Source organism: Oryctolagus cuniculus, chromosome 2, assembly GCF_964237555.1.
Source record: "Oryctolagus cuniculus chromosome 2, mOryCun1.1, whole genome shotgun sequence".
NCBI lineage: Eukaryota > Metazoa > Chordata > Mammalia > Lagomorpha > Leporidae > Oryctolagus > Oryctolagus cuniculus.
The window spans coordinates 40,912,069-40,938,476 of record NC_091433.1 but is presented as its reverse complement, the minus strand read 5'-3'; the positions used below and the strand labels follow the sequence as shown (position 1 = coordinate 40,938,476).

Below are 26,408 nucleotides of genomic sequence, written 5' to 3'. Positions count from 1 at the left end.
CTCTTGGTCTCCCATGGGGTGCAGGGCCCAAGGACTTGGGCCATCCTCCACTGCACTCCCGGGCCACAGCATAGAGCTGGCCTGGAAGAGGAGCAACCAGGACAGAATCCGGCGCCGGGACCAGGACTAGAACCTGGTGTGCCAGTGGCACAAGGCGGCAGGTTAGCCTAGTGAGCAGCAGCGCCGGTTCCCATAAGTTTTGATATGTTGTTTTGTTATCCTCATTTACTTCCAGAAAGTTTTTGATTTCTCTTTTGATTTCTTCTATGACCCAGTGTTCATTCAGGAGCATGTTGTTCAGTCTCCATGTGTTTGCATACTCTCTAGGGTTTGCTTAGTTGCTAATATCCAGCTTCATTCCACTGTGGTATGAGAAGCTTCATGGTATGATTCTAATTCTTTTGAATTTGCTGAGACTTGCTTTATGGCCTAGTATGTGGTCAGTCCTAGAGAAGGTTTCATGCACTGCTGAGAAGAACGTAAAGTCTTTAGATGTAGGATTGAAAGTTCTGTAGATATCTGTTAGATCCATTTGGGCTATAGTGTCAATTAAATCTGCTGTTTCCTTGTTGATCTTCTGTCTGGTTGAACTGTCTATTTTTGAGAGTGGAGTATTGAAGTCCCCCAGTACTATTGTATTGGAATCTAAGTCTCCCTTTAAGTCCCTTAACATACCTTTTAAATAAACTGGTGCCCTGTATAGGTGCATATACATTTATAATACTTACATCTTCCTGTTGAATTGAACCGTTAGTCATTATATAGTGCTCCTCTTTGTCTCTCTTAACAGTTTTTGTGTTAGTCTTTTTTGTCTGATATTAAGATGGCTACAGGCTGGCGCCGCGGCTCACTAGGCTAATCCTCCACCTTTCGGCGCCGGCACACCGGGTTCTAGCCCTGGTCGGGGTGCCGGATTCTGTCCTGGTTGCCACTCTTCCAGGCTAGCTCTCTGCTGTGGCCAGGGAGTGCAGTGGAGGATGGCCCAAGTCCTTGGACCCTGCACCCCATGGGAGACCAGGATAAGTACCTGGCTCTTGCCATCGGATCAGCGCGGTGCACTGGCCGCAGTGCGCTGGCTGTGGCGGCCATTGGAGTGTGAACCAACGGCGGCAAAAGGAAGACCTTTCTCTCTGTCTCTCTCTCACTGTCCACTCTGCCTGTCCAAAAAAAAAAAAAAAATGGCTACACCTGCTTTTTTTTTTTTTTGGTTTCTGTTGGCATGGAATATCTTTTTCCAACCTTTCACTTTCAGTCTGCATGCATCTTTGTTGGAAAGATGTGTTTCTTGTAGGCAGCAAATATATGGGTTTTGTTCCTTAATCCATTCAGCCAGTCTGTGCCTTTTAACTGGAGAACTGAGTCCATTAACATTCAATGTGACTATTGATAAGTAGTAACTTTGCCCTGCCTTTTTTCCAAAGATATTTTCTAGTATAAGCTTTGAGCTTCCTATGATCTTTTATTGGTAGGTTTTCTTCCTTTAACTTCTTTCATATTGATGGTTATGTTTGTGTGTTTCTGTGTGTAGCACATCTCTAAGCATTTTTTGCAGGGCTGGATGACTGGCGACAAATTCTTTCAATTTCTGTTTGCTATGAAAGGTCTTTATTTCACCTTCATTCACAAATGAGAGCTTTGCAGGATATAATATTCTGGGCTGGCAGTTTTTCTTTCTTAGTCCCTGGGCTATACGTCACCATTCCTTCCTAGCCTGTAGGGTTTCTGATAAGAAGTCAGCTGTGAGTCTATTTGGAGATCCTCTGAGAGTAATCTGACGTTTCTCTCTTGCACATTTTAGGATCTTTTCTTTATGTTTCACTGTGGTGAGTTTAATTACAACGTGTTGTGGTGAGGATCTTTTTTGGTCATGTTTATTAGGGGTTCCATGAGCTTCCTGTACTAGGATGTCTCTGTCCTTCTCCAAACCTGGGAAATTTTCTGCTAGTATCTCACTAAAAAGGCCTTCTAATCCTTTCTCCCTCTCCATGCCTTCAGGAACTCCTAGAACCCGAATGTTGGGTTTTTTAATAGTATCCTGTAGATTCCTGACAATATTTTTTAGATTTCCAATTTCCTCTTCTTTTCTTTGGTTTGATTGTATATTTTCCTGTGCTCTGTCTTCTAAGTCTGATATTCTCTCTTCTGCTTCACCCATTCTGTTTTTAAGGCTCTCTAATGTGTTTGTAATTTGATCTATTGAATTCTTCATTTCATTATGATTTCTCGTCACTTTCACAGTTTCATGTTCTACTAATTGCTTCATTTCATTTTGATTCCTCCTTAATATTTCATTTTCATGAGAGAGATTTTCTATCTTGTCCATTAAGGATTTCTGTAGTTCGAGAATTTGTTTTTGAGAACTTCTTAATGTTCTTATCAATTTTTTGAGATCTGCTTCTTGCATTTCTTCTATCTCATCTTCATAATCTTGAATTGGGGTGTCTTGTTCATTTGGGGGCATCATAGTGTCTTCCTTGTTCTTTTTTCCTCAGTATTTGCGTTTGTTGTTTGGCATTTTGGAGATATTCTTTGGTTTCTTCACTGTAGTGGTTTTTCTCATTATACCACGACTCTAGATTAAGTGGACTGTCTGCTTTTGATGGATCCTTAGAGGCTGTGATCGGTGTGGCCAGAGAGCTCTGTTTGGTTCTTCAGGGTTAAGGATGTGCCAAAGGTGACTCACCTAGGTTGTTCTCTCTCTTGATTGCTCACTCTTTTTTTTTTTTTTTTTTTTTTTGACTTAGAAGGGATTAATTCCACACAGCTGAGTGGAATTGAGGGTAGTCGATGTATGAAATCTGGCCCTTGTGGGTATTGGTTTGCTCTAACCCAAGGACCACACAAAGGGTCTATGAAGCCCTCAGTGTGGTCTCAAATTTCTCTGCAGTCTCCCACCAGGTTGCCAAGGTTACCAAGTTTGTGTACCCCATGAGTTCTCTCGCCCACCGTCAGATTTTCAGTCTCAGTTCATTAGCTCCACACCTTCACTAGGTCCTAACCTCCTGTTGTTTCTCCCCACCAGAGTCAGGTTTTTCTGCTTGGCTGATGGCAGGCGCCGCTTTATGTATGTCCAAAATGGCGCCTGCTCTTTGTCTTGCTCGGCTTTGTAAGGTGAGTGGAGAGAGAGGCTCATGTCTGTGCCGGTTCCCCTTATTTATTTGTTTATTTATTTATTTTGAAGGCAGAGTGGACAGAGAGACAGAGAGAAAGGTCTTCCCTTGCCATTGGTTCACCCTCCAATGGCCGCCATGGCCGGTGCACCGCGCTGATCCGAAGGCAGGAGCCAGGTGCTTCTCCTGGTCTCCCATGGGGTGCAGGGTCCAAGGACTTGGGCCATCCTCCACTGCACTCCCTGGCCACAGCAGAGAGCTGGCCTGGAAGAGGGGAAACCGGGACAGAATATGGCACCCCGACCAGGACTAGAACCCGGTGTGCCGGCGCCACAAGGTGGAGGATTAGCCTAGTGAGCCACGGCGCCTGCCCCCTTATTTATTTTTTTCTCTCCTCCAGTCAGCCTGGTGAACTTTCCTCAGCAGGGCTTCAAGCCTCGTTCCCTCTAGGCTCTTTCTGTCATTTCCCAGCCGATGTCTCAGGCTACCAAGGTTTTTGTCTCACCTCCCCTTTAAGTGCTGGTGTGCAGACTCCACGGCTGGGCTTCCGAGCTGTGGGCATCCTTGCTCTCCCCATAGGTCCTCCATGTCACATCCACTAGATCCACTACATCTGGAAGAGTTTCCTTTGCAATTTTTCCCCAAGCCTTTCCCTGAGACTACAGTAACTCCACTTTTATTAAACTATCTTTTCCCAGACTATCAGTGCATGCCTTTACTATTCTGCCATCTTGGCTCTGCCCCCCTATTATTTGTCTTTGTAGGTATTCTGCTCTAATAATCTGGAACTTGCATATCTTTCAGTCACTGAAATGAGTCCTTCCTCTTCATTAAATCGTGCCTGTGATTTATCCTATGTTAAATTCTCAGTGTTTTGGATTTCTTGTCAATGATAGATCTTTTGTTGTTGACAGCTGTGGTATAGTGGACAGAGTGTTGCCCTAAGAGGTGAAAGACCTGTTACTGTCCTTGTGTCCTTTTGTAAATCAATTTTTGTATGTTTGCCTACTTTTTGTCCATCTGTCCATCACCTTTCTATCTAGATATGCACTTAGGAGAACCTAGTTTCCTCATATATGAGGAATGTGTTCTATTAACTGTGTGTTTCTCAATGATAGCTCTTTAGAAAACTCTGGAAAATCATTGTACAAATATGACATTATTTGTGTATATACTAGTAATTTTGATCATTTCCTGAGCATAGATTCTTTTTTCCTGAGGGAATTAGCTATTAGAGAGGGGAGTATCTTTTTTTCTCTTGTGCAAATCACACTGCCATAAAACTAGTAGAGCTACCAAAAACATGATTTTGCCTTTTATTCTTATATTTTCACATGATCTGTTAATATTCAGTGTTTTCTTGGCTATATGGTGGTAGGGGGACTGAGATTTTTGATGTCTGATTGCTTCAAATACAGTCCACGATCAGGTGTACTCAGAAATTGAAAAGCTGATAGGTTCTAAAGAAAACAATGTAATATAAATTCAGATGTGTATGTGTATACATACATATACAGATAATAAAGTAATATAAATGCAGCTATTTTGATATGTTTTTAGTGTGTCCTTTTAATGGAGCACTAGGAGTTATTTTAAGAACTGTTACATTTTAAATTTCAGAGGCAGAGAATGAGAGAGGGAGGGAGAGAGCGCAAGCGAGCACCTATATACTTGTTCACTCCTCAGATGCCTGCAAAGGCTGGAGCTAGGGGCTGGTAATACAATCCAGGTCTCCAATACGGGTGGCAAAATCCCAGTTCCTTGTCATCACTGCTGCCTCCAAGGGTCTGCATGCCAGGAAGATGGAATCGGGAATGGGAGCTGGGACTTGAACTTGGGCACTCCAGTATGGGGTGGTGGCATCTTAACTGCAAGGCTCAACATCCCCCTAAGAACTGTTTTTACATAATGACAATAACACTGTTTATAAGAGCCCACATGGGCTGTAGGTGGAAGTTACTTGTGACACAGTCTTCATATCTGGAATGTCCACATGAAGGCCATGTGTTCCCAGGTAGTTTCCTTAGCCATCCAAAATTGAGTTTTCTCAGTGATCTATAGATGTGATAGCACTTCACTGGGTGGTGAAATGCAGATCATTATGAACGTGAGGATCTGAGTGCCTGGCCCAGGGTTGGTTATCCATAAATTTTTACTTGATCTGAATTTTCTACAAGTAATTCTCTATTTTGGATGGGGAAGAATTTTCACTTGTGCTCTTATGAGCAAGATCTTGGCTAATAGCACACTATGCACGATTGTGGCATTTTGAAGTCTATTTGTACGTTCTCACTTCCCATAATGCTCCCTCACACTGCCACATGTTTTAATTTTTCTCACTTACCAGCTTGAGTGTCACCAGCCTCATCTTCATGAATGTTCTACCCCAGAACTTATGTGAAATTGAATTCATGTAACTATCACTATGTCTTTCGTATTCATTTTGCCTATTTTTATCTGGATTTTCCTTCCTTTCTAATTCTCTTCTTTCTCATTTTGTGTTTGGAATTTTGATGAGGCAAAAGAAAGTGGTATGCCCTTAAATTTTCTTCCATGTCTATTCTGTGGTCTATATACAGAAATTCCACACATTGCTGGTTGTCTTTGAAAGTGGAAATCATATTCTGAATGTGCCGCGTTGAACTCAGCACATCTTGGGTGATTGATGAGTATTGTGTAACAATGGGAGTTGCATCTTTTCATGAGAGTGAGACTCTTGAACTAATGGCTACAATCTGGTCACTGGGGGAAAGGTTTCCTGCGTGGCCTGGGAGGTTTTCAGAGGCGTTTGGAAGAAAAGTGAGATGGGAAATGAGTTTAAAAGGAGAACTGGAGGAGACCATGAGGGAATCAGCAGTAGATACTACGTGTGATCTGTCTGAATGTCTGAAGTAGGAAGTTAAAATCCTATTATAGGTTGTATTTTCTAAAAGATAATTTGTGAGACAGAGTGAGAAACTCCCATCTGCTGGCTTGTTCCCCAAATGCCCAAATGTCTGCGATGCCTGGGCTGGGCTGGGGCTGAAGCCAGGAGCTGGAACACAGTCTGGGTCTCCCATGTGTGTGGCAGGAGCCCAGTTAGGTCAGCCATCAGTGCTGCCTGCTGGGGTTTGCCGTGGTGGGAAGTGGTCAGGAGCCAGATGTGGAATGCAGTGTCTTCATCGCTAGACAAAATGCCTGCTCCTAGAGATTCTAATTATTTTGTTACTGATTAAAGACTTAGTTGGATTTTATAAGAGACACAGCCTTATTTTAAGTGTTTTTTTAAAAAATGGAGCTATCTTTGTTTGGAGAGAATAATCCCTTCACTTTGGAATGCTGTAGTGGTCAGAATAAATATTTCCATTATTGCTGAAAATTCTCTTCTCATATTTTCCCCTCTAAATAATTGGAATTAATGCCTCCATTGCATTTCAAAAATTGAAGATCCTGGTTTTATTTTTAAGATTTTTATTTATTTTATTTGAGAGGTAGAATTACAGACAATGAGAGGGAGAGACAGAAAGATCTTCCATCCACTGGCTCACTCCCCAAATGGCTATGATGGCCGGAACTGCACCGATCCGGAGCCAGGAGCTTCTTCCAGGTCTCCCACATGGGTGCAGGGGCCCAAGGCCTTGGGCCATCCTCTACTTCTTTCCCCAGGCCATATCTGAGAGCTGGATCAGAAGTGGAGCAACTGGGACTTGAACCAGCGCCCATATGGGATACCGATGCTGCATGCCAGGGACTTTAACCCACTGTGCCACAGCACTGGCTCCTCATTATATTCTTAAAACTGTGCACATGAAATACATGAAATCTGCTCCCTTTATATAAATAAATTAATTAAACAGGATCAAGGTATACAAAGGTTTTGTGGCCTGCCATTTAAAATTACATTATAAACAGCATTCCATGTGATTGCATAGATTTCTAAATCATCTTACACATACCTGAGTTAAGTGTTGTATTATTGGCTCCATAATATTTTAAATCAGTCACTTTCATTGCATGTCTAGGTGATTTCTATTTCTTTAAAAACTACTAACTATGCAGAGATAAAGATCACTGTTGATAAATCCATGTTCACAGCCATGATTATTCCTTTAGGATAAATATCGAGAAATGGCATCATAGCATCAAATGCATGTTTATAAGAATTAAAATTTTATTTGAAAGGCAGAGTTACATAGAGAGGAGGAGAGATGGAGGGAGGGAGAGGTGGGGAGAGAGAGATTGATCTTCCATCGGTTGGCTTGCTCATAAAATGGACAAAACAGCTGGGGCTAGGCCAGGCTGTAGCCAGGAGCCCAGAGCTGCTTCCAGGTTTCCCCCACGGGCACAGAGGCCAAAGAGCTTGGGCCATCTTCTGCTTTCTCCGGCAAATTAGCAGGGAGCTTGATTGGAAGCGGAGCAGCCGGACAATGAGATGGTAATCATATGAGATGCCAGCATTGGAGGTGGAAGCTTAACCTGCTATGCCACAATGCTGGCCTGTTTGAGAAGTTTTTTGATACATGATGCCTTGCCTTCCTCTAATCTAAAACATTGACTGCCAATTTATATGCCCACCAGGCATGTAGAGAGTGTGTATTTTTCACACATTTGCCTAGGATGAAAATGTTCACCCTCTGTAAATAGTAATGGCTTGATTTCATTCCCTCCCTCCTTCCTGTGTGTGCATGGTTGCATGTTTATAATCACTCTTACTTGCATAAAACACTTAATCTTATGAGTACATTACCTTGTCACATCCAGTGAACTTGCAAACGTATTTCTGTTATGTCCACTTCTTAAGTGTAATTGTCTTTTACTTCCCAGGTGCCTGCATCAGCATCCCCCACAGCCAGTGTCAGATGCTGCCCTACCATACCACGCCTGTCTTCTCAATCATCAAAAACGTGCAGATGGAGAAGTTCCTCAAGTTCTTCATGTACCTCCATCGCCTCAGTTGCTACCAACATATCATGTTATTTGGCTGTAGCTTCGCCTTCCCCGAGTGCATCGTTGATGGTGATGACAGGTATTTGGGGAACAAACCCCTTTAGTGATAATAGACCCTTAAAGCAGAAGTGCTTGAGAGGCACAAGATCATCCCGAGCTACTACCTTCCTTTTTTTTTTTTCTTTTGTTATTAAAGAAAAAAACTGTCAGTCATATCCAGTCGGAGTCTTTTGAAATTAGAAATGTTTTGCATACCTGGAATAATTTTTATTTGTGGGGAAAAATTATTCAATATGTTAGATGGATGCTCTTGGAGGGATGTTCACTTGCTCTTCTAGTGAGAGTCTAGTTCAAGACAGCACAGTAAAGGGGATGGGAGAGACTCTTAGGGAGGTGTGTGCAGTGTTAAGGAGATAAGTGAGTGATGGGAAGAACAATGCTTTCATGATAGGCGGTTGCTGTCCTCCCAGCCAAGTCTTGAGGGACAGAAGGGCCAGCAGCACATGTAGAGAGCTGTGGCTGTGAGTGGGGGTCTCTGACAGGCCAGCTGCTCCACCTGAGGCAGAGGAGCCCAGCCATCGCTTCAGTCCTGCAATGGGAGAGAAGGAATAAACACTTTGGCTTCACTCTCCTCCCACTCTCCCCACTGCCAGAACCTCTAACCAGCTGAACTTGCTCCCACCGGAGGACCAGAGCACACAAGGTGCAAAATCTCATCCAGATAGCCTCATCTCCAGATTCCCAAATGTTATCATTTAAATCACATGCTGATGGGGTTTTGGATGGCTCTGGTGAATGCGGGGACTCGGAGCAGGGTGAGGGACAAAGACTACTCAGCACAACATCAAATAGGATTAGAAATAATTTTTGTTAAGAGCCAGTTAACCAAAAGTATATTAAGGAATATTTTAAACAGTAAGCATACATTAAAAAAATTCAAAACATGTGTTAAATGTATACCTACATAGAACATCAATTATTTTCTGAATTAGAATAATGAGGAATTTTTCAGAATAGTAAGGTTAGAAATAATTGCATCTAAGTACAAATAGGTTCTATATTATTTCTACTAACTTAATTAGTGTGTAAAATATGCCTGGAATAATGCTAAGACATTTATTATTTTAACTGAGAAAAGCCTGCATTGTCATTGCTTCAACATAGAATAAAAATAGATTCTGCATTGTAGAAGTACATAAATAACTGTCAACATACATGGAATTCAGGGAAACATTTCACAATCCTGAATTGGCTGCAGAGCACGCCTTCATGGTATAAAAGTGGGGAGACTCTGCTAGGGCTTTCCCATGGTTAAAATATGGCTGGTGGTAAAGCTGCCTTTTGTGTTCCTAGACAGTAGTGGTATAATACCGTGGTTGTGTGAGTTTCTTAGGGCTGCTGGCACAGATGACTACAAGTTGGGTGGCTTAAACAACAGAATTTATTCTCACACAGTACTGGAGGCTGGAAGTCTAAAGTGCAGCATCCCTGTGCTCTCTCCCAGGGCTCTGGGGGTGGGGTTGGGGGGATTAATCTCCTTCCTTTGCCAGCATCTGGGGGTTTCATCCATTCCTTGGCTTGTGGCCACATCACTTCAGTCTCTGCTGTCATTTTCACGCAGCCTTCTCCTCTGTGTGTCTGGGTCTTCTCTTCTTTCTCTTGTCAGGACACTTGTCATTGGGTTGAGGGCCCACCAAATAACCCAGGGTGACGTTTTCATCTCCAGATTCTTAGACACACCCACAAAGGCCCAATTTCCTAATTAGATAACGCTCACCAATTCCAGGGGTTAGGACTGGGCCTGTCTTTTTGGGGGCTACCATTCAACACTGCAGGGTTTGAGAGGGCAGCTCCTCATCTGTAAATTGACAACAATAGTTGTGCTTACTTTACAAAGTTAATATGATTAAGTGACAGAGCCTGGCTCTCACAAAGAACTCAGTGAATTCAGCAATTATTATAAAATAGTGAATTGAAGATAGGTGATGCTAACGAAATGAGCATGAAAGCTCTAATGTGTGCTGAGTACTCTAAATATTGAATGACTTCAAAGCAGGAACTTAGGAAGACAACTTGAAGCTTCTGGAGCTGGATTCTGATTCCATCGCTGCCTAATTTTGACCCACATCTCATTGCTTTCCCTTTCTACAGGTTCATGTATGTGTATAAATAAGACAATAAAAGAGTACATTGACCTTCTGAAAGCTTTAACTTCAACTTGATCATCCTCTTTGTTATAATTCAATCTCTTCTTGAATTGTCAGTTTTAAAGTTCTACTTAAATCGTTTGTAAAATTCTAGTCAATTTGCTCATACTTTTATGGGCAATTTTAGGTAAAATTTGTTTCTGTGACCTGGTTAATCTTGATAAATGCATTAATATGAGAGTTTTCAATTTTCTGTTGTTAAGAGTAATGACATGTAGTCAAGAACACAAAGGGGTTCTTTGGGACCGTATCCTGTTTTTATTTTTACATTGTTATATTTAGTTTTAAAATTGTGCATTCGGACAGAACTTCCTGCTGTCATTTGGTGTGCATGCGATGTGCAAGCTAAATTTAGTAGGAATAATAAGTTCACAAGAGTAAAATGTATTGTAGAAAATAATTCTAAAGTCAAGTATACTTATATTTCACTTTTTTTATATCATTCATTATACTAGCTTCCTCTGCTAGTCACATAATGGAGAATTGCTTATTTTCTTCCTAGAGAAAATAGCTACTTAATAACATTTAAAATGAAATTTAAAAATACTAGGAAGGGATGTATAAATAGCATAATTTTTAACCTGATTCACATGAGACCAGAGATAATTGGTAACTATATTGTATAACAGTGAATTTCAGGTTTCCACCATGGACCAAGATTGCTTTCAATAAATGTGTATATTGGGTATGAACTGAAGTACTAATTGAGGGGAGTATAATTTATGGAATAAATATCTTAAACATAGAAATTTAACTGATAAGCCATTAGGGTGACCCTAGAAATATGTGAGTTACAAGGGATTCAGCAAGTAGCTCATGAGAAATTCACAATTTGGGGGCTAGGAGAATAACAGAAGTTTGTAGGTTTTTTTTTTTAAGGATTATTTATTTGAAAAGGCAGAATTATAGAAAGAAAAAGGTACAGAGATATCTTCCATTTGCTGGTTTACTCCCTAAATGGCCACAATGGCTAGGGCTGAGCCAGGAGCTTCTTCCAGGTGTCTCACATGTGTCTCAGGGGCCCAACCACTTGGACCATCTTCTGCTCTCCCTGGTGCATTAGCTAGGATTTGTATTGGAAGTAGAGCAGCTGGGACATGAACCCACACCCCTAAGGGGTGCCAGCATTGTAAGTGATGGCTTAACCTATGCCACAACGCCAGCCCCCGTAGATTTTTTTTATACTTAAGTACACAAAGACTGTTGGGAAGAGGAAGCAGATATTCCAATCATGTGCTTTTGATATGTGGCTACCACCTTTTCCCACCTTGTTTAAGTACTGCAAAGAGATCTGAAACCTTTTTAGAATTGAGGAGCTAATTTGGATTAGGCACCTAGCCTTGCCTTTGCTTCTAAATGACTCACTGGAGACTCTGTCATCACCCCATTCATATCTTCTACTTGGCAAAGAAATGCCATGCTCATGGAAGGAGGCCTTCAAGTTAGGGAACTGACATCCTGGCTATGGATTCACCCCACCCTCACGTATTGATTTTTCCACTAAATTCTTGGCAGAAATTCTTAATATCTAGGTCAATGAAGTAAAACAAATCATTGTCTAGCTGAGTAACTAAAGATTAAAAATTACATGTCAAACCCAGCAACTGGGGGACAATATTCTCTAGTGTACTCAATCCCTGTGGGTTCAAGGTGAAGATCAGATGAGTTTCCTCAAATAACTTTCATTAAAAGCAATATTTTATTCAAATTGTATATTATGTATGTTAACTGGAAATAATTTAATTAGGCTACTTGAGAGAATGCGCTTGAATGTTTAGGGAGCAAATAAAGCCTAATTCAACCCATAGCTCTGCCAATGGCCAGTTCTAAGACCTTAGACACTAATTTCTCTTCCGGATTCTCAGTTTATGTGTAGAGTGAGGATTGTTAACACCCACTTTATATGGATTGTGTGTATTTCTATGTGTATTCAATGGAATGCTTTATACCAAGTACTTGTACATGGGCTACACTATCTGACACATATTAAGTTCTCTAAAAATAGTCATTCCTATTATTGATATGGTCTTCAGATAGTGTGGGAGGATATAAACTTCATTGTGTTTTTCAGAAATGCAAGAGTTGCATTTTTTCTCATTCTTGCCATCTTCTGATCCATTGTCCACTTAGCTGCCAAGGTGATAATTAAAAACACACGTTGAATGGTGCCATTCCCCTGCCTCTGTCCTTTCTGGGGCTTTCCATTAGATTACAAGCTAAACTCCTTGCCACTCTTGTGAGGTCCTCCTTGTTTCTCTAGAGTCATGGACCAAGCCACATTAATCTTCCATTCTGTTTTCTCAAAACACCAGCGCCCCTCGAGTTTCCTTTTCATGTATGTCATGATGTCCCTTTGTTTGGAAAGAGCTTCGACCTGACACTAAGTTCACTGCTTAAAGACATCTCTGTAGAGAAATCTTCTCTGACCTCCCATGTATTAAGTCTCCTATTATCTTTCACTGCAGAATGGCTATGTCCTTTGTGCTTGTCTGTGTTGTCTGTCTTTAAGTTTTTCAGTGGCAGAAAACTTGATGACTTTGTACGTCACTTATGTTCAGTGTTTGGAACAGTGATTTACAAATAAGTATGCAACAAATATTTGCTGGAATGAAGGAATAAATAAATATAATCATCAGTTAGGGAGCCCTATTGAATGTCTAACAGGAATATAAAATATGTTGACTGTAGTGGTATGTTGCTTTTGTATAATTGACATGTTCCTGAAACATTTATGCATAAATCGGATTTTATGTATGTTAAAGGAAATGCATTTTTAAAATGACTCAGGTGATATTTTCATGGATGACTTTGTTTCCTTCTAAATCGGCTTCAGTTGTCATGATAGCCAGCTAAGATAGATTAACTTGAGCTTCTCTATTACTGTCAGGATTCTGGAGATGGCAGATGAGGAAATTCTAGGTTGTACTTGAAGACTAGCCTGGTGGCTCTGTGCTTTCTCTGTAACAGTGACTCATATGCACTCAGTTAAAAATTGTTTTACTCAACTCTCACTGAAAGCTTTAGGCTTGTTTCTGCTCTTATGTGAATCTTAAAACATGATAACATGTCTAGAGGAAACAGACCAGGATCCTGATTGAGAATCTGCCTACGTGAAGACCAGCTGAGAAGACGGAGGATGTGGAATCCTGTAGGGGCACCTTAGCCATTCTCGATGCTTCTGGACCATTGTGTGGAAGAGGGAGCACTGTTTATCTGTATAGTTCAATAGGGAAAACACTGAACCAGTGACTGAAGGCCCTTGAAGTAAATTCCAACTTAACTAAAAACATTTTGGGTAATACTACATGAATATAGAATCATCACCTGAGGAAATGGTGAGGCATTTAAAATGGCTGATAAAGTTGCTATGGATGTTGGAATCTGGCCTCTTAGTGTGGGCTGGTTTCCTACCGCATAAAGGTGCACATTGGCCCATAGCATTGATCTACGAACTCAAGAAACAAGACGGATAAAATTGAATTTGCCACAACTTTTCTCGGGGATACTATCTGTTTTGGAAATAATCATGAGAAAACCCACCTGAAGGTTTTGTAGGGGTTCGTGTTGACACCTGATCGGTCACATCGAAGACACAGGGTCACCCATCTGTCTTCAGAAAGTGTGGGCTGAGTTAACTGCAGGAGTTCTGCTTTCCTAGGGAGGGTTGAAAATCGGGACCCTGCTACCCAAAGACCCTTTTCTCCTTTAGTGCAACTCTCAGGTTCTCCCCTAAATATTTGAAAATATACCATCTTGGGGAGGTGCTGAATCATCTTCTTAGATACCTGTGTGTTTTGAGTGGCTTGGTCTTTGCTCAGAGTTAAACAGTTCATGGTAGAAAATAGAACTTCCAATTCCAAATGTTAAGTTCTTGTTCCTCTGTCATCTGCTTCTCATTTAATTGAGTTTTTTTCCCTTATTTAAGGAGTTAATACATTAGATTCTCAAGGTCACTGCATGATAAGTACTACAACACAGTTCTCATCAATTCTCATGTTAATGTGATATTAATACCAAGAAAACAAATTACATGTAGATCATAGATACAGTTCTAAGAATGTAATGATACTGCCTGCTCACCCTCTTCCCTCCCTTTGATTCTTTCATCCTGAGTTTTTGAGTTGCATATTTTTAATTCTGTGGGATTTATTTCTAAAATACTGCTAACTAAACCAAGATTTGAATTCTGCTATATTCTATTTGCCTTATGTTCATCTTTTAAGCTTTCACTTCTTGCCAAAATCCTAACTAGGTAAAATAAAAGCTCTAGGGACATTTCATTTCAACCTCTAGTAAAGAGAAAAACAGTCTTCAGAGATCTTTGAAACTTCCTCTTTGGAGAGCACAATTTTTTCATTTCTTATAAATTCTCTAGACTTTATTATAAAAGTGGCAGAGTTCCCTGGTAAAAAATGAGCTCGTTTCCCAGTTTGCGTTACTTAAAGTGTTCTTAAGTTGAATGTTCTAACACATACAGACACACATGCACACTCTAATTGCCATAAAATAGTCAGGAGGAAACTTTGGGAAATAATGGGCTTATACACTAATCCTCAATTCCATAAAGTTATATACATTAGATGTAGACAGATTGTTCTATACCAATAAAACCTTAATGAACTAGTTAAAACATTTTTCCTGTCATTTAAAATGCACAGATGGTATGATTTTCTGGTTTGGGCTCCATCAAATAACTAACCAAGTCTGAGATGGGCCATTTGTTGAAATGGTCAAGAGGGGGGACTAAAGTTGTCAGTTTTTTTTTTTTTTTTAAAGAAAACTCTTTGCTACACAAAACTATAAAGCTTCTTTCTCACCACCCAGTTTGTAGAGTCTGCTATTTCACAACGTTATGTTTCCATGTCATTTTTTAGTTGAATTTTACTGATTATATTTTAGTAAAATAACTTGTATATCTACTAATTATATATTTTGACCTAAATGTCATACAACAGAGCATGGGACACTTTAAATGATTTCAGGGTTGTGTTTAAATACAAAGTCCTATTGGAAAATACATCTTGACTTAAAACTATTTTTGGAAGAATTCATTATTTTCATGAACAGAATAATTATACTTGCTTGTTTGTTTTACTAAGTTTTAACCCGTGTCTCAAGTTTTTTTGTGTCACACTTGGGAATAAATGGAAACATTACAAAAATATTTTTATAATAATTGAAAATTATAGATCAGTATTGAAAGAAAGTTTTGCTATTACCAACTAAATAGTCTGAAAGTCATTTGCCACTTACTTCCTTGACTCTGTCTAACTTGGAAACAGCAGTCTTTTGGGCCACAGCAATCTGGCTGCTTGGCTGTCCAGTTGGCCAGTTAATTGTGGTACAGTTCCCTTCTCAACCTGCGGCAGGACTGGTGAGCTAGTCTGCTTTTTGGCCTTGTATTGCAAAATATCAAATGCTAGACAAGCTTCCATTTTATGAACCAAAATGCTTCAAAAATTGGTAATATATGGTTAGATAATAAAGATTACTTTTTTTTTTTTTGACAGGCAGAGTAGACAGTGAGAGAGAGACAGAGAGAAATGCCTTCCTTTGCCATTGGTTCACCCTCCAATGGCTGGCGCGGCCGGCACGCTGTGGCCGGCGCACCGCACTGATCCGAAGCCAGGGGCCAGGTGCTTCTCCTGGTCTCCCATGGGGTGCAGGACCCGAGCACTTGGGCCATCTTCCACTGCACTCCTGGGCCACAGCAGAGAGCTGGCCTGGAAGAGGGGCAACCAGGACAGAATCCAGCACCCCGACCGGGACTAGAACCCAGTGTGCCGGTACTGCAAGGCAGAGGATTAGCCTATTGAGCCACGGCACCGGCCAAGATTACTTTTATTTTATAAAGATGTTAAGCTAGAGTCAGACCATGACAGATCTAATCTTTAAAAATGCCTTTGCATGCTACTGACAGTGTCTCAAGTGCACATATCTCATCAAGTTCAGTTGAATAATTGGTATACTTTTCTCCATAATTCATTTGTGTTATGTAACTAGAATTTAGAAATATTTATGATTCAGTTCATTTGAAATCATATTTATGGCATCACTTCATGATGCACAAAAATCAAAACAGCTGCAAAAATTTAGCAATTGTAAGCTTCTTTTGTGATTTGTTAATCTGCTATCCCCCAGGCCCTGGTAAAGTATGCCAAATATTAATGAGAATCAGGATCGTGTTGGTTAGAGGGGTATGGGATTCTTATGTGTTCTTTCAGGAGTTAATATGTGGTTTTACATTATTCACACCCTTCTTAATTCAAGCTGTATGTTTCTGTTGGCATTTCCTCAAGTGTATTTTCAGAGTGACATTCTACTATTAGTATACAATAGGGTTTGCATCTGTAGTGATTTTACTTACATTTTCCTGTTACATGGGAATTACTTAAAGGTTAGATAGTATGTGTGGAATTTGCTGACCTGAAAGTGGTGGTAGTGGGGTGTGAGCTCTTATGCAACTCAGTAAGTTGGAAGTTAGATGGGACAGTTCTTTCAGCTTTGCTACTACCACTTTTATTCCAAGCAGGTCACTGACTCATCCTCTGCATGTGACTCATTTATTATTCAAAAGATACTTATGGAATGTTACTATATACAGTAGGGATACACTTACATATAAATAGCTGACAACCCTTGGCCTCAAAGGGCTTGTATTACATTGGTAAGAAGGAGGAAATAATAAGTAAATGATAGTACATAGTGATAACAGCAATGAGTTAAATAATACAGGGAAATGGAGACCTTTATGATGCTCAAATACAGTGGCAAGAGATGAAATTTTAAGCATTGTTCAGGAAACCAAGAAGGTTACATTGGCCCCATGAGGACATGGGAGTTCGGAGGGTGAGGGCGAGCCAGATGTCCCAAGCAAACCGATGCAGCTTACTGAAGTGGAGAAAGAAGCAGAGATGGGATCAGTCCTAGAAGTGAATAGTTACTGTTGCCCAAGAGAATGAATGTGGGGTGAGGCCATGTCGGGAGCAGTGCTGGGAACTTGTCTAGCTTGGGAGTGCTCTGTTTCTGCCATCAGTTATTCAACAAAGATGTTGGAAAATGATCAACTTGCTTAATCTTTTGGCAAACACTGGTGCGCACAATGTGTCGGGCGCATTGTTTGATGCTGAGGATGTGAGGAATAAAACACAGTACCGCCTTCAAGAGATTCAGCATAATAGGGGACCAGACATAAACAATTTGTTGTACAGTGGGGCCAGTTTGCAAGATGTGGAGCTAACACAGAAGGAGAGAATCATCCCATTTGGCACTGTTAGTGAGGTTACTAGTGGGGAAGAGAAAAACACATGAATAGGATTTGGAGGGCATTGAGAAATTTGCTGTGTGGACCGGGTGGGGGAAACAGGCAGCTCAGAGTAATAGCCTAAACCTAGCATACAGTGAAGCAGGGACAGCTCATTGACTTTTAACAGGACACAAAATGGGGGGAGAGAGAAAATGGACTTAATGGATATTTTTAAAGATTAATTTTTTTGTTAAGGCAGAGCAACAGAGAAGAGAGAGAGAGATCTTTCATCCACAGGTTCACTCTGCAGATGGCTAAAGCATCCAGATCTGAGCCAGGCTGAAGCCAGGAACTCCACCCTCGTCTCCCACATGGGTGGCAAGGGCCTGAGCCCTGCTGCTGTTCTAGGCACATTAGTAGGGAGCTGGATCAGAAGAGAAGAAGCCTCGGCTTGAACTGGTACTTCCATACAGGATGCCCGGTGTCGTAAGTAGCAGCTTATTGCAACACAATACCAGATCCCTTAAGGGCTTCTTAGGAAGTGAAATTGTCAGTATGCAATGATTAATTGCATGTGGATGGTGAGTCCAAGATCTTTGGGCTTGGAGTGTTGGGCAGATGGCATAACCACCAAGAAGATGTCTATCACAGGAATAGTAGTGATGGTGGACAATGACTTAAGGTTGAGAGGATTTCTTACTGTGGTTCAAGAAGTATGTGATGATGATTTTTCCACTAAGTGGAAGTAAAAATTGTTGTAGGAGATGTCTTGATTGACACCTTGATCCAGGAATGTGCTGGTAAACTGACTCCATGAAAACAAATAGCAAATAGTAAAATCTTCATTTGTAGCATTTGCTATGTTCTAGATAGTAACTGTTGTTCTATGCACATGCCATTGTGCTTCATGGAAGTATTAGTAGCTCTGGCCGTTGCAGCCATTTGGGGAATGAACCAACAGAAGGAAGACCTTTCTCTTTGTCTCTCTCTCACTGTCTGTAACTCTGACAAATAAATAAATCTTTAAAAAAAAATAGAGTTACAGAGAGAGGTAGAGTTACAGAGAGAGGTCTTCCATCTACTGGTTCACTCTCCAAATAGCCACAATGGCCAGAGCTAAGCCAATCTGAAGTCAGGAGCCAGGATTTTCTTCTGTGTCTCCCACTCGGGTGCAGGGGCCCAAGGACTTGGGCCATCTTCTACTGCTTTCCCAGGCCACAGCAGAGAGCTGGATTGGAAGTGGAGCAGCCCAGACCAGAACTGGAGTCCATATGGATGCCGGTGTTTCAGGCTGGAGCTTTAACCTGCTGTACCACAGCCCGGCCCCTCCCCTTGTCTTTTAAACCTGAGGTGCTAATGGCTCTCTGCTCCAGCCTACTGTTGGTTTTTCTAAAGCATTGTGGAACTTTGCAGTGGTCGCACTTAAGTGGCTCATTTCTGTCCTGCTGCAATGATGAATAATACAACTTTGGAAAAAGGCAGACATCATCCTAGATGTTAGAGTTTGAGACCAAAGTGACCAAAACTTAGGCTGACTTCTTATTGTTTCTCTTCTGATGTGAGTCATGACAAATCCAAATATTCACTTGTACAATTTCTCATCCCATGGCTAGTGGAGATGAGAGCCAAGGAAGGCGCTCTGTTGCTTCCTTCATACCCCATCTAAGTCTAAGGTTTCTTGTGGTTCCAGAATGTCCTGACTTAGGCTGGTGCTGCTGGCCCCTCCCAGGGAGAACAGGCCCTCCCTTGTCCTCTGTGTTTTCCAGTAGTGGTGATGAATTCATGCTCTTGTGTCATTTATGACTTTGTGTTTTTATGCTATCTGTGGCTCATGTTTGAGAGAGGAGGCCATCTGGGTGAGACATTGGTTGAACTGGGCCGTAGTCACAGTACTCAGCCAAGCGATCTCCTCCTTAAGTTTGTTTCTCACAAGGCCAAAGGAGAGAGTGAACAGATTGTCAAAGATCCGTCAAGCATCGACATTTCTCTTCGTTGCTATGTAAGGGCTGCAGCTCAGGGGCTGCCTGTGACTGTGACCTTGTGAGCATTATTCACTGAAGAGCTCGGCCTGACCACACCCAGACAAATGGTATTTCAGAAAGCATCCCTCTCTCTCCCTCTCTTTACCTATCTGTCTCTTTCTCTCTTTCCCTTCTCTCTCCCTCTTTGAGAGAGAGAGAGAGAGAGAGAGAGAGAAAGGGGGGGAGGGAGGGGGAGAGGGGAGGGTGAGGGGAGGGAAAGTGAGAAGTCATTTTTCAAATGCTTGAAAGAGTGGTTGAATAGGGGGGGAGAGGGAGAGGGAGGGAGGAAAAGTGAGAAGTCATTTTTCAAATGCCTGAAAGAGTGGTTGAATAGGGGAGGGGAGGAGAGGACCCCAAGTTGGTTCCAGAATTCAACCCAGATCTCCCATGTGGCTGGAACCCAGTTACTTAGGCTATCACCAGTGCTTTCCAAGGTCTGCATTAGCTTTGAAATGAGCTAGAGGTAGATATTGAAACTAGGTGCTCTGATATGGGACATGAGCATTAAAATAACCAGCAGCTTAACTACTAGGCCAAATACCTGCCCTAAGGAATGTAATTTTTAAAATCATGATAGTGTGTGTGTCACTAATGCAGAGTATCTCTAACTCAGTAGTAACTTCAAAAAAGTGGTATGTCAAAGACAAATGTATTAGTTACCTTTTGCTGCATAATGTATTGCCATAGTCATAGTATCTTAAAATAGCATGTACCTAACTATGAGATGATACAGTTTCTGTTGGTCAGGAATCTGGGAATGGCTTAGCTGGGTCTTCCAAATGGGTGCAATTAAGGTATTGGCCATGGTTGGCACCTTATCTGCAGGTTTGACTGGGGAGGGATACCCTTGCAAGCTCATGTGACACAGAAAGGATTTCAGTTCCTCAAGGGGGGCTATTGGACTGAAGGCCTCAGTGCCCAGCTGGCTGCTGGCCAGAGGCTACCCTCAGGTCTTTGCCATGTGGGCCTCCCCAGTCTGGGAACTTGCTTCATAAAATCCAGTAAGGGAGAGTCTGAGGAAGGTGGAAGTCACAATCTCATGTTAATCCAGTGATAGAAGGAACATCCCATTACCTTCTATTGCTGGGAAGCTAGTCACTGGGATGGCCACTTGGAGAGGAGCAGCTTAGATGGGGCACAACACCAGGCTGGAAAGGTCGCTGGTGACCTTTGTAGAGTCTGCCTGCCACAGAGTGCCTTTTGTGTTTAAAAAAAAAAAATTAAATCCTAAGCTCTCTTAATATATTTAAACCTTATCTGCCAAAAATAAAAAAAAATTTAAACCTTATATTTAAACCTTATCTGCCAAGGAAAATAAAAAGTGACAACTAAATGTGATGAGGGAGTTGGTCCTAGAGATCTTGGTATCTTTGGATATAATCCTTGGTTGAAAGGCATCACACTAATGTGGATTTCCTGGTTCTAATATTTACAGTTACGTAAACTACTTATCTTAGAGGAGTCTGAATAATTGAAAACTTTATGTACTATTTTTATAATTCTCAGTAGGTATAAAAATCAAGATAAAAACAAGGTTATTTAAAAAATCCATTGGTCATATAAGTTTATTCAATAATTTTAACTTCATGTCCTTATCAGAACTGTTTCCTGGCAGATAAAATCTATATATTTGTGGATACATCATAACAAAACCTTTGGTATAAACTCTCTAAAAATTAAAAGTTTATGATCCTCGGGCCGGTGCCATGGCTCATTTGGTTAATCCTCCGCCTGCAGCGCCAGCATCCCATATGGTCACGGGTTCTAGTCCCAGTTGCTCCTCTTCCAGTCCAGCTTTCTGCTGTGTCCCGGGAGGGCAGTGGAGGATGGCTGAAGTGCTTGGGCCCCTGTACCTGCATAGGAGACCGGGAGGAAGCACCTAGCTCCTGGCTTTGGATCGGTGTAGCTCCAGCCGTAGTGGCCATTTGGGGGTGAACCAAAGAAGGAAGACCTTTCTCTCTCTCTCTCTCACTGTCTATCTGTCAAATAAAAAAAAATATGCTCCTGTGGCAGAAAAATCATTTTACAGCATCCGTCTTAGTGAAATCATAAAATCTCATGACTATATAGTAATATTCCTTATATACTTATTGAATGTTTCTACAATTAATGATAGAGGTTCTATAAGGGTCTTCTGCTTTCATTTTAGCTGAAATGTGTTAGTGACTCTTGCACAACACCTAATCCACTTCACACTTGCATTTAAGACAATCACCATGTCTAAAACAGTGTTGTGATAGCTGAAGTGGCCACCTCCCCTAGGCTGAACCCTGTTTTCCAGTTCCCAGTCTGCCTGTCTCCTCAGACTGTCCCAACTGATGAAAAGCAAAATATTTCAGCCTTCAGAAGTAGTTGAATTTCATGCAAAGCAAGAACAAATGTCTTTTCATTTTGCTCTCCATTTGAAAGGATTTCTAGTTATTAATACTCTATCACCATTTCACGTGTCCTGGTCCAGCAATTTAAAGCTTAGGGGTTTCGGTTGGTGACACCTCTTAAGAGACCTATTTGGAAACACTCTGCACGTTTTTCTTAGTCCCTATTTTTAGAATGGATGGTCTGATGGTATTTTAACATCACTCTCTATTCCCAGAACAAATTCCCAGGTCTGTTACCTGTCAAAACTTAGCAAAGCTGAGGGGATTATCAGTATTCTTAGAAATATTGTATTAAAGGATGAATTTTGATTTGTAAAATGTCAGTGGAAAAAGGATCATGAAAATTCATCCCAATTCCAGCTCTTTAAAACATCTTGGTTTTCAAATGAGGAAGCCAAGTCTGTAGAGGGTCAGCCGTGTAAAAATGACAGTGACAGATGTGGTGTTTTCATGTAGAAACACAGCCCTCACCAGAGTCAAGGATGCGAGTCCATTTCTGAGTTAGACTTGAGAACATGAGAACAGCCTGCTGGCTCCTGCGTGGAACTTCATCGCTGTTGGTCTAGATGAGATGATTCTGAGAAATGGTGTGTAATAAAAATAATAAAGGAGGTGAGTACAGCATTGCACCAAGGTCGAGGAACTGCTTGTGGCAGTCGAGCTGCTGAGTGCTGGCAGCTTTGCAAAAGATGTCCAATTTTTTTTTTTTTTTTGCCTTTAAATGAAATTTTATCAGATTCCTTTGCCTGGGGCAGACAGTCTTGTAATGATGAAAAAAATCTCTGGACGGGTCAAGTGTGTGTTATTGTAGATTAATGTATTTTTCTTCCCAGGTTTTCATCTTTTAAATAAGTCTAATTGAGATTAGTTATGATTGGGAGTACACGCTGGATTGTAGGAAGGGAAGAACTGCTTTGAGTATGATGGTAGAGGTGGCCATTTTGCAGGGGGGTTCAATTTGGAAGGTCAGGATGGTATAGGACCCCAAGAACCATGGTCAGGGACCAGCAGGTGAATGAGGAATGCAAAAGACAAGGCTGGCTTGATTCATAGCTGTACTGTGGACTATCTCTTGCTTTTCAAAGTGAAAACAGATATGTCTCTTCTCTTTCCTCAAGCCTTTCCTAAGTATCATGATGGTAGAATGAAGGGAGAGCCCCACCAGGGTGTGCATGGCTGTGCCACGGGAAAGTGCCTTCAAATTTTGAACTAACCTTGACTTGCACTTCTGAAGCATTCGTTTGTGAAGTCAGAAATTACCTGTAGTGCAAAAGTTAAACAGTGGATCCTTGGGTCACTCAACCAGAGTTCTAATCCTATTTATGACCTCAGTGAACTTGGACAGGTTTCTTATTTTCCCAGTGCTCTGGTTTCCTTGTTTGTATACTAGCGATTGTCTTGGTAACATTTTTTGCTGCTGTATTAAAAAATCCCAGATCAAATAATTTATAAAAGAATAATGGTCTAGTTAGCTCATATTCTAGAGGCTGGGAAGCCCAAGAGCATGGCACCGCTTGGCTTCTGGTGAGGGCCTTCTTGCTGCCTCATAACACAATGGAAAGCAACCCGTGGTGAGACAGGAAAGGTCTAGTTCAGTCTCTTCCTCTTAGCCACTCCTGCCATCATGGGGGCCTCATCCTGCTTGCATCTAACCCTAATTACTCTTCAAAGGCTTCACCTCCAAATATCATTAATGGTTGAGTTTGGAGGTCAAGTTTCTAGCATGTGAACTTCTGGGTGACCCACCTAAACCACAGCGGGGATGGTATTAGTCCCTATGTCACAGAGCTATTTTGAAGAAATAAATGATTTAATGCCTGGGAAGAACTTAGAACAACACATACTAAAGTGTAAGCAGTTGCTTAGTAATTCTACCTTCTCCATATTCCTTAACTGTGAACTTCGGTTTTATTTAAGAACATTACAGTTTTTAACTATTCTGGCATAAGACTTAGGATAATAAATGCTCAAAAAATGTTATTTGAGTGATACATTTTTAGTCCTGTAAATACCTAGTGTGTTTGCTGAATGGCAGTTAGGTGGTTTCTTTATATCAAGATGTTTACCTGGACCAATCCACTTTTATGCACAAAAACTAATTCTTTCAAATGCAAAACCTCTCTCTCTCTGTACTTTCACCATAAAGTTTAGTTACACATTAATGTATGTAGAAAATTATGTGAATGGCAGAATTCTAAAAGTTTTAATGTGGCTTTCTGAGAGGAAGGTCAGAAATATTTTTTGTGTGAATGTAGTTGAGTTCCCTTTTCCACATTTTTATGTATAATAAAATCTCTCCCCCAAAGATTCTTTTACAGACCATTTCAGTTCAATTTTATCTCAATGGCTGTGTGTCCCATTATGTTCTTTAATCTGTAGAAGCACAAATGAGGTATTATTATAAATGAGCTTGTTTTGTCAAGGGGCTTTTAAAGTCCAATTATTTGGCCCTTATCTGAGAACAGACAATATAGGAGATTTGGTAGAAAATGGTCTGAAAGGCTCAATGCTTGAGTTCTGTCCTCGCTTCTGCCATTAGGAGCTGTGTGACATGCAGTCCATCCAGCGTTTCCCTGGGTCTGCTCTTCTCAATAGCTGGGTTTAAATGAGGTTTAGGGTGATTTTGTATGTCTAATAGACTATGATTCTGTGATACCTTGTCAACTGTGCATTTGTACATTGCAGGCTTTGATTTGACTAGCGTTTTCCCCAAAATCATTTGAGATGCCTTTACCAGATGACCAGCCAGGGTGAAAGATGCAGTCTATAACTGACAGCAAAAAGCCATTTCATGGGCGTGCAAGGGAACAAGGTTCATGCAGAGCTGAGGCTCTTGGAGGGTTTGAGATTGTCAGGTGAACGAAGGCGGCTCCAGGGACATCAGTACTGCTACCAGTAACGGATAGTTACTGCACTTTCCTATTTTGCAGAAAACCGAATAGAAAGGTAAATAATCATACAAGGTCTTCCAAATTGCTACGTGTTTGTGTAATGTTTCATTTCCAGAGAGGACAGAGAGTTAAGGGACAGCTTTTTCCCTCTCAGACACTTTGAGTTTCTCAAAAGGAAGATAAAAAAAAAAAAAAAAAAAAAAAAAAAAAAAAAAAAAAAAAAAAAAAAAACTAGAGAGCAACCTATTTTGTGACCCACTTCTGCCTTTGCTTTTTGGAGACCTTCATTTCACGTTAATTTTCCCATTTTTGATATAAAATAGGGCTCTTTTTCTTGGTTGTCACACATATTAGAGAAAATTTTTAAAAAGTCATTTGGGATAAATATTTCTACAAATGCTAATTAAATGATGTGTTATGGAATTAGCTTATTCATTCTAGATCCTAGATAATCAAGTGGCTGAAATCATTGTTTTAGGATTGACTATAGAAATTTAAATGGTTGACTCAATGAAATACATATTAAGATAATAGAGCACTGATGGCCAACTTTAACTTCATTATCAGTTGAGAAGTGTTTTCTAGAAACATTAATTTTCACCTTTTTCTTTCCTTCTAGCCGTGGCCTCCTGCCCTGTAGATCTTTTTGTGAGGCTGCAAAAGGCGGCTGTGAATCCGTCCTGGGGATGGTGAACTCCACCTGGCCTGATTTTCTGAAATGCTCGCAGTTTAGAAACCAAACCGAAAGCAGCAATGCCAGCAGGATTTGCTTCTCGCCACAGCAGGAAAATGGAAAGCAAAGTAGGTGTCTTTAATTCTTGCCAGTATTTGAGTATAACATTCATATAGAGAGGTTTGCACGTTATGTACATAGTCCAATAAATTCTAGCAGAGTGACCAGACCCAGGTAGCCAGCACTCGGATCAGAAACAGTATTAACAGCACTGCAGAAACATCCGTCAGTCTGCTCCCTGTCAGATCGTGCCCTTCCCAGATAAACCCCTGCTTGACTTTGTCACCTTGGATGGTTTTGCTGACTTCTGAACTTCATAAAAAGGAAACACACAGTATGTAACCTTTTGGTATCTGGGAACATTTGCTTAGCATTACATTAGCAGATTGATTACACTTCTATCTTGTAGTTCGTTCATCTTAATTGTTGTATAGTCGTTAATAATATACCACAACATATTTTTCTACTGTTAGGCACTTGAATTGTTTCCAGTCTGCAACTGTTATCAGTTGTGACTACTCTTTTTGTACATTTCTTTAAACATGTTTTAATAATTGTTTAACAAAACGTTTTCTAAAGTAGCTGTACTAATTTATACTTCTTCCAGTTATGTGTAAAAATTTGTTACGCAAACAGCAAGGTTGTCTCCTCCCCACACTTCGGCTTCCTCTCTCAGCATGTGGGTGCTGCTTCTCCCCTGTGCTCCCACGGTCCCATGAGGTGATACATCCAAGGAGAACTTGTAAGAGCCAGTGTCACGTGGTTTAGACCTTGGCTGCTGAAACTGAGCTAAATAGAACTCTTTTTCTGTGTCAGGTACTCAGCTTCAGGGATTTGGTCATAGTAACAGAAAATGGTGTAATACGATGATGTATCATTTTCTTCACATTACTTTT

The 26,408-nt window shown here is 40.9% G+C and overlaps 1 protein-coding gene across 6 annotated transcripts in view; it reads left to right on the top strand.

The window, feature by feature from the left end:
* Positions 1 to 26,408, top strand: part of CORIN (corin, serine peptidase) — a 322,793-nt gene that overhangs the window by 123,148 nt on the left and 173,237 nt on the right. For all 6 annotated transcript variants that reach the window (XM_008248589.4, XM_070068193.1, XM_008248573.4 and 3 more), the window contains 2 exons: positions 7,914 to 8,115; positions 25,399 to 25,580. In XM_008248589.4, coding sequence (XP_008246811.2) covers positions 7,914 to 8,115; positions 25,399 to 25,580 — 384 coding nt within the window. The remainder of the gene's footprint in view (positions 1 to 7,913; positions 8,116 to 25,398; positions 25,581 to 26,408) is intronic.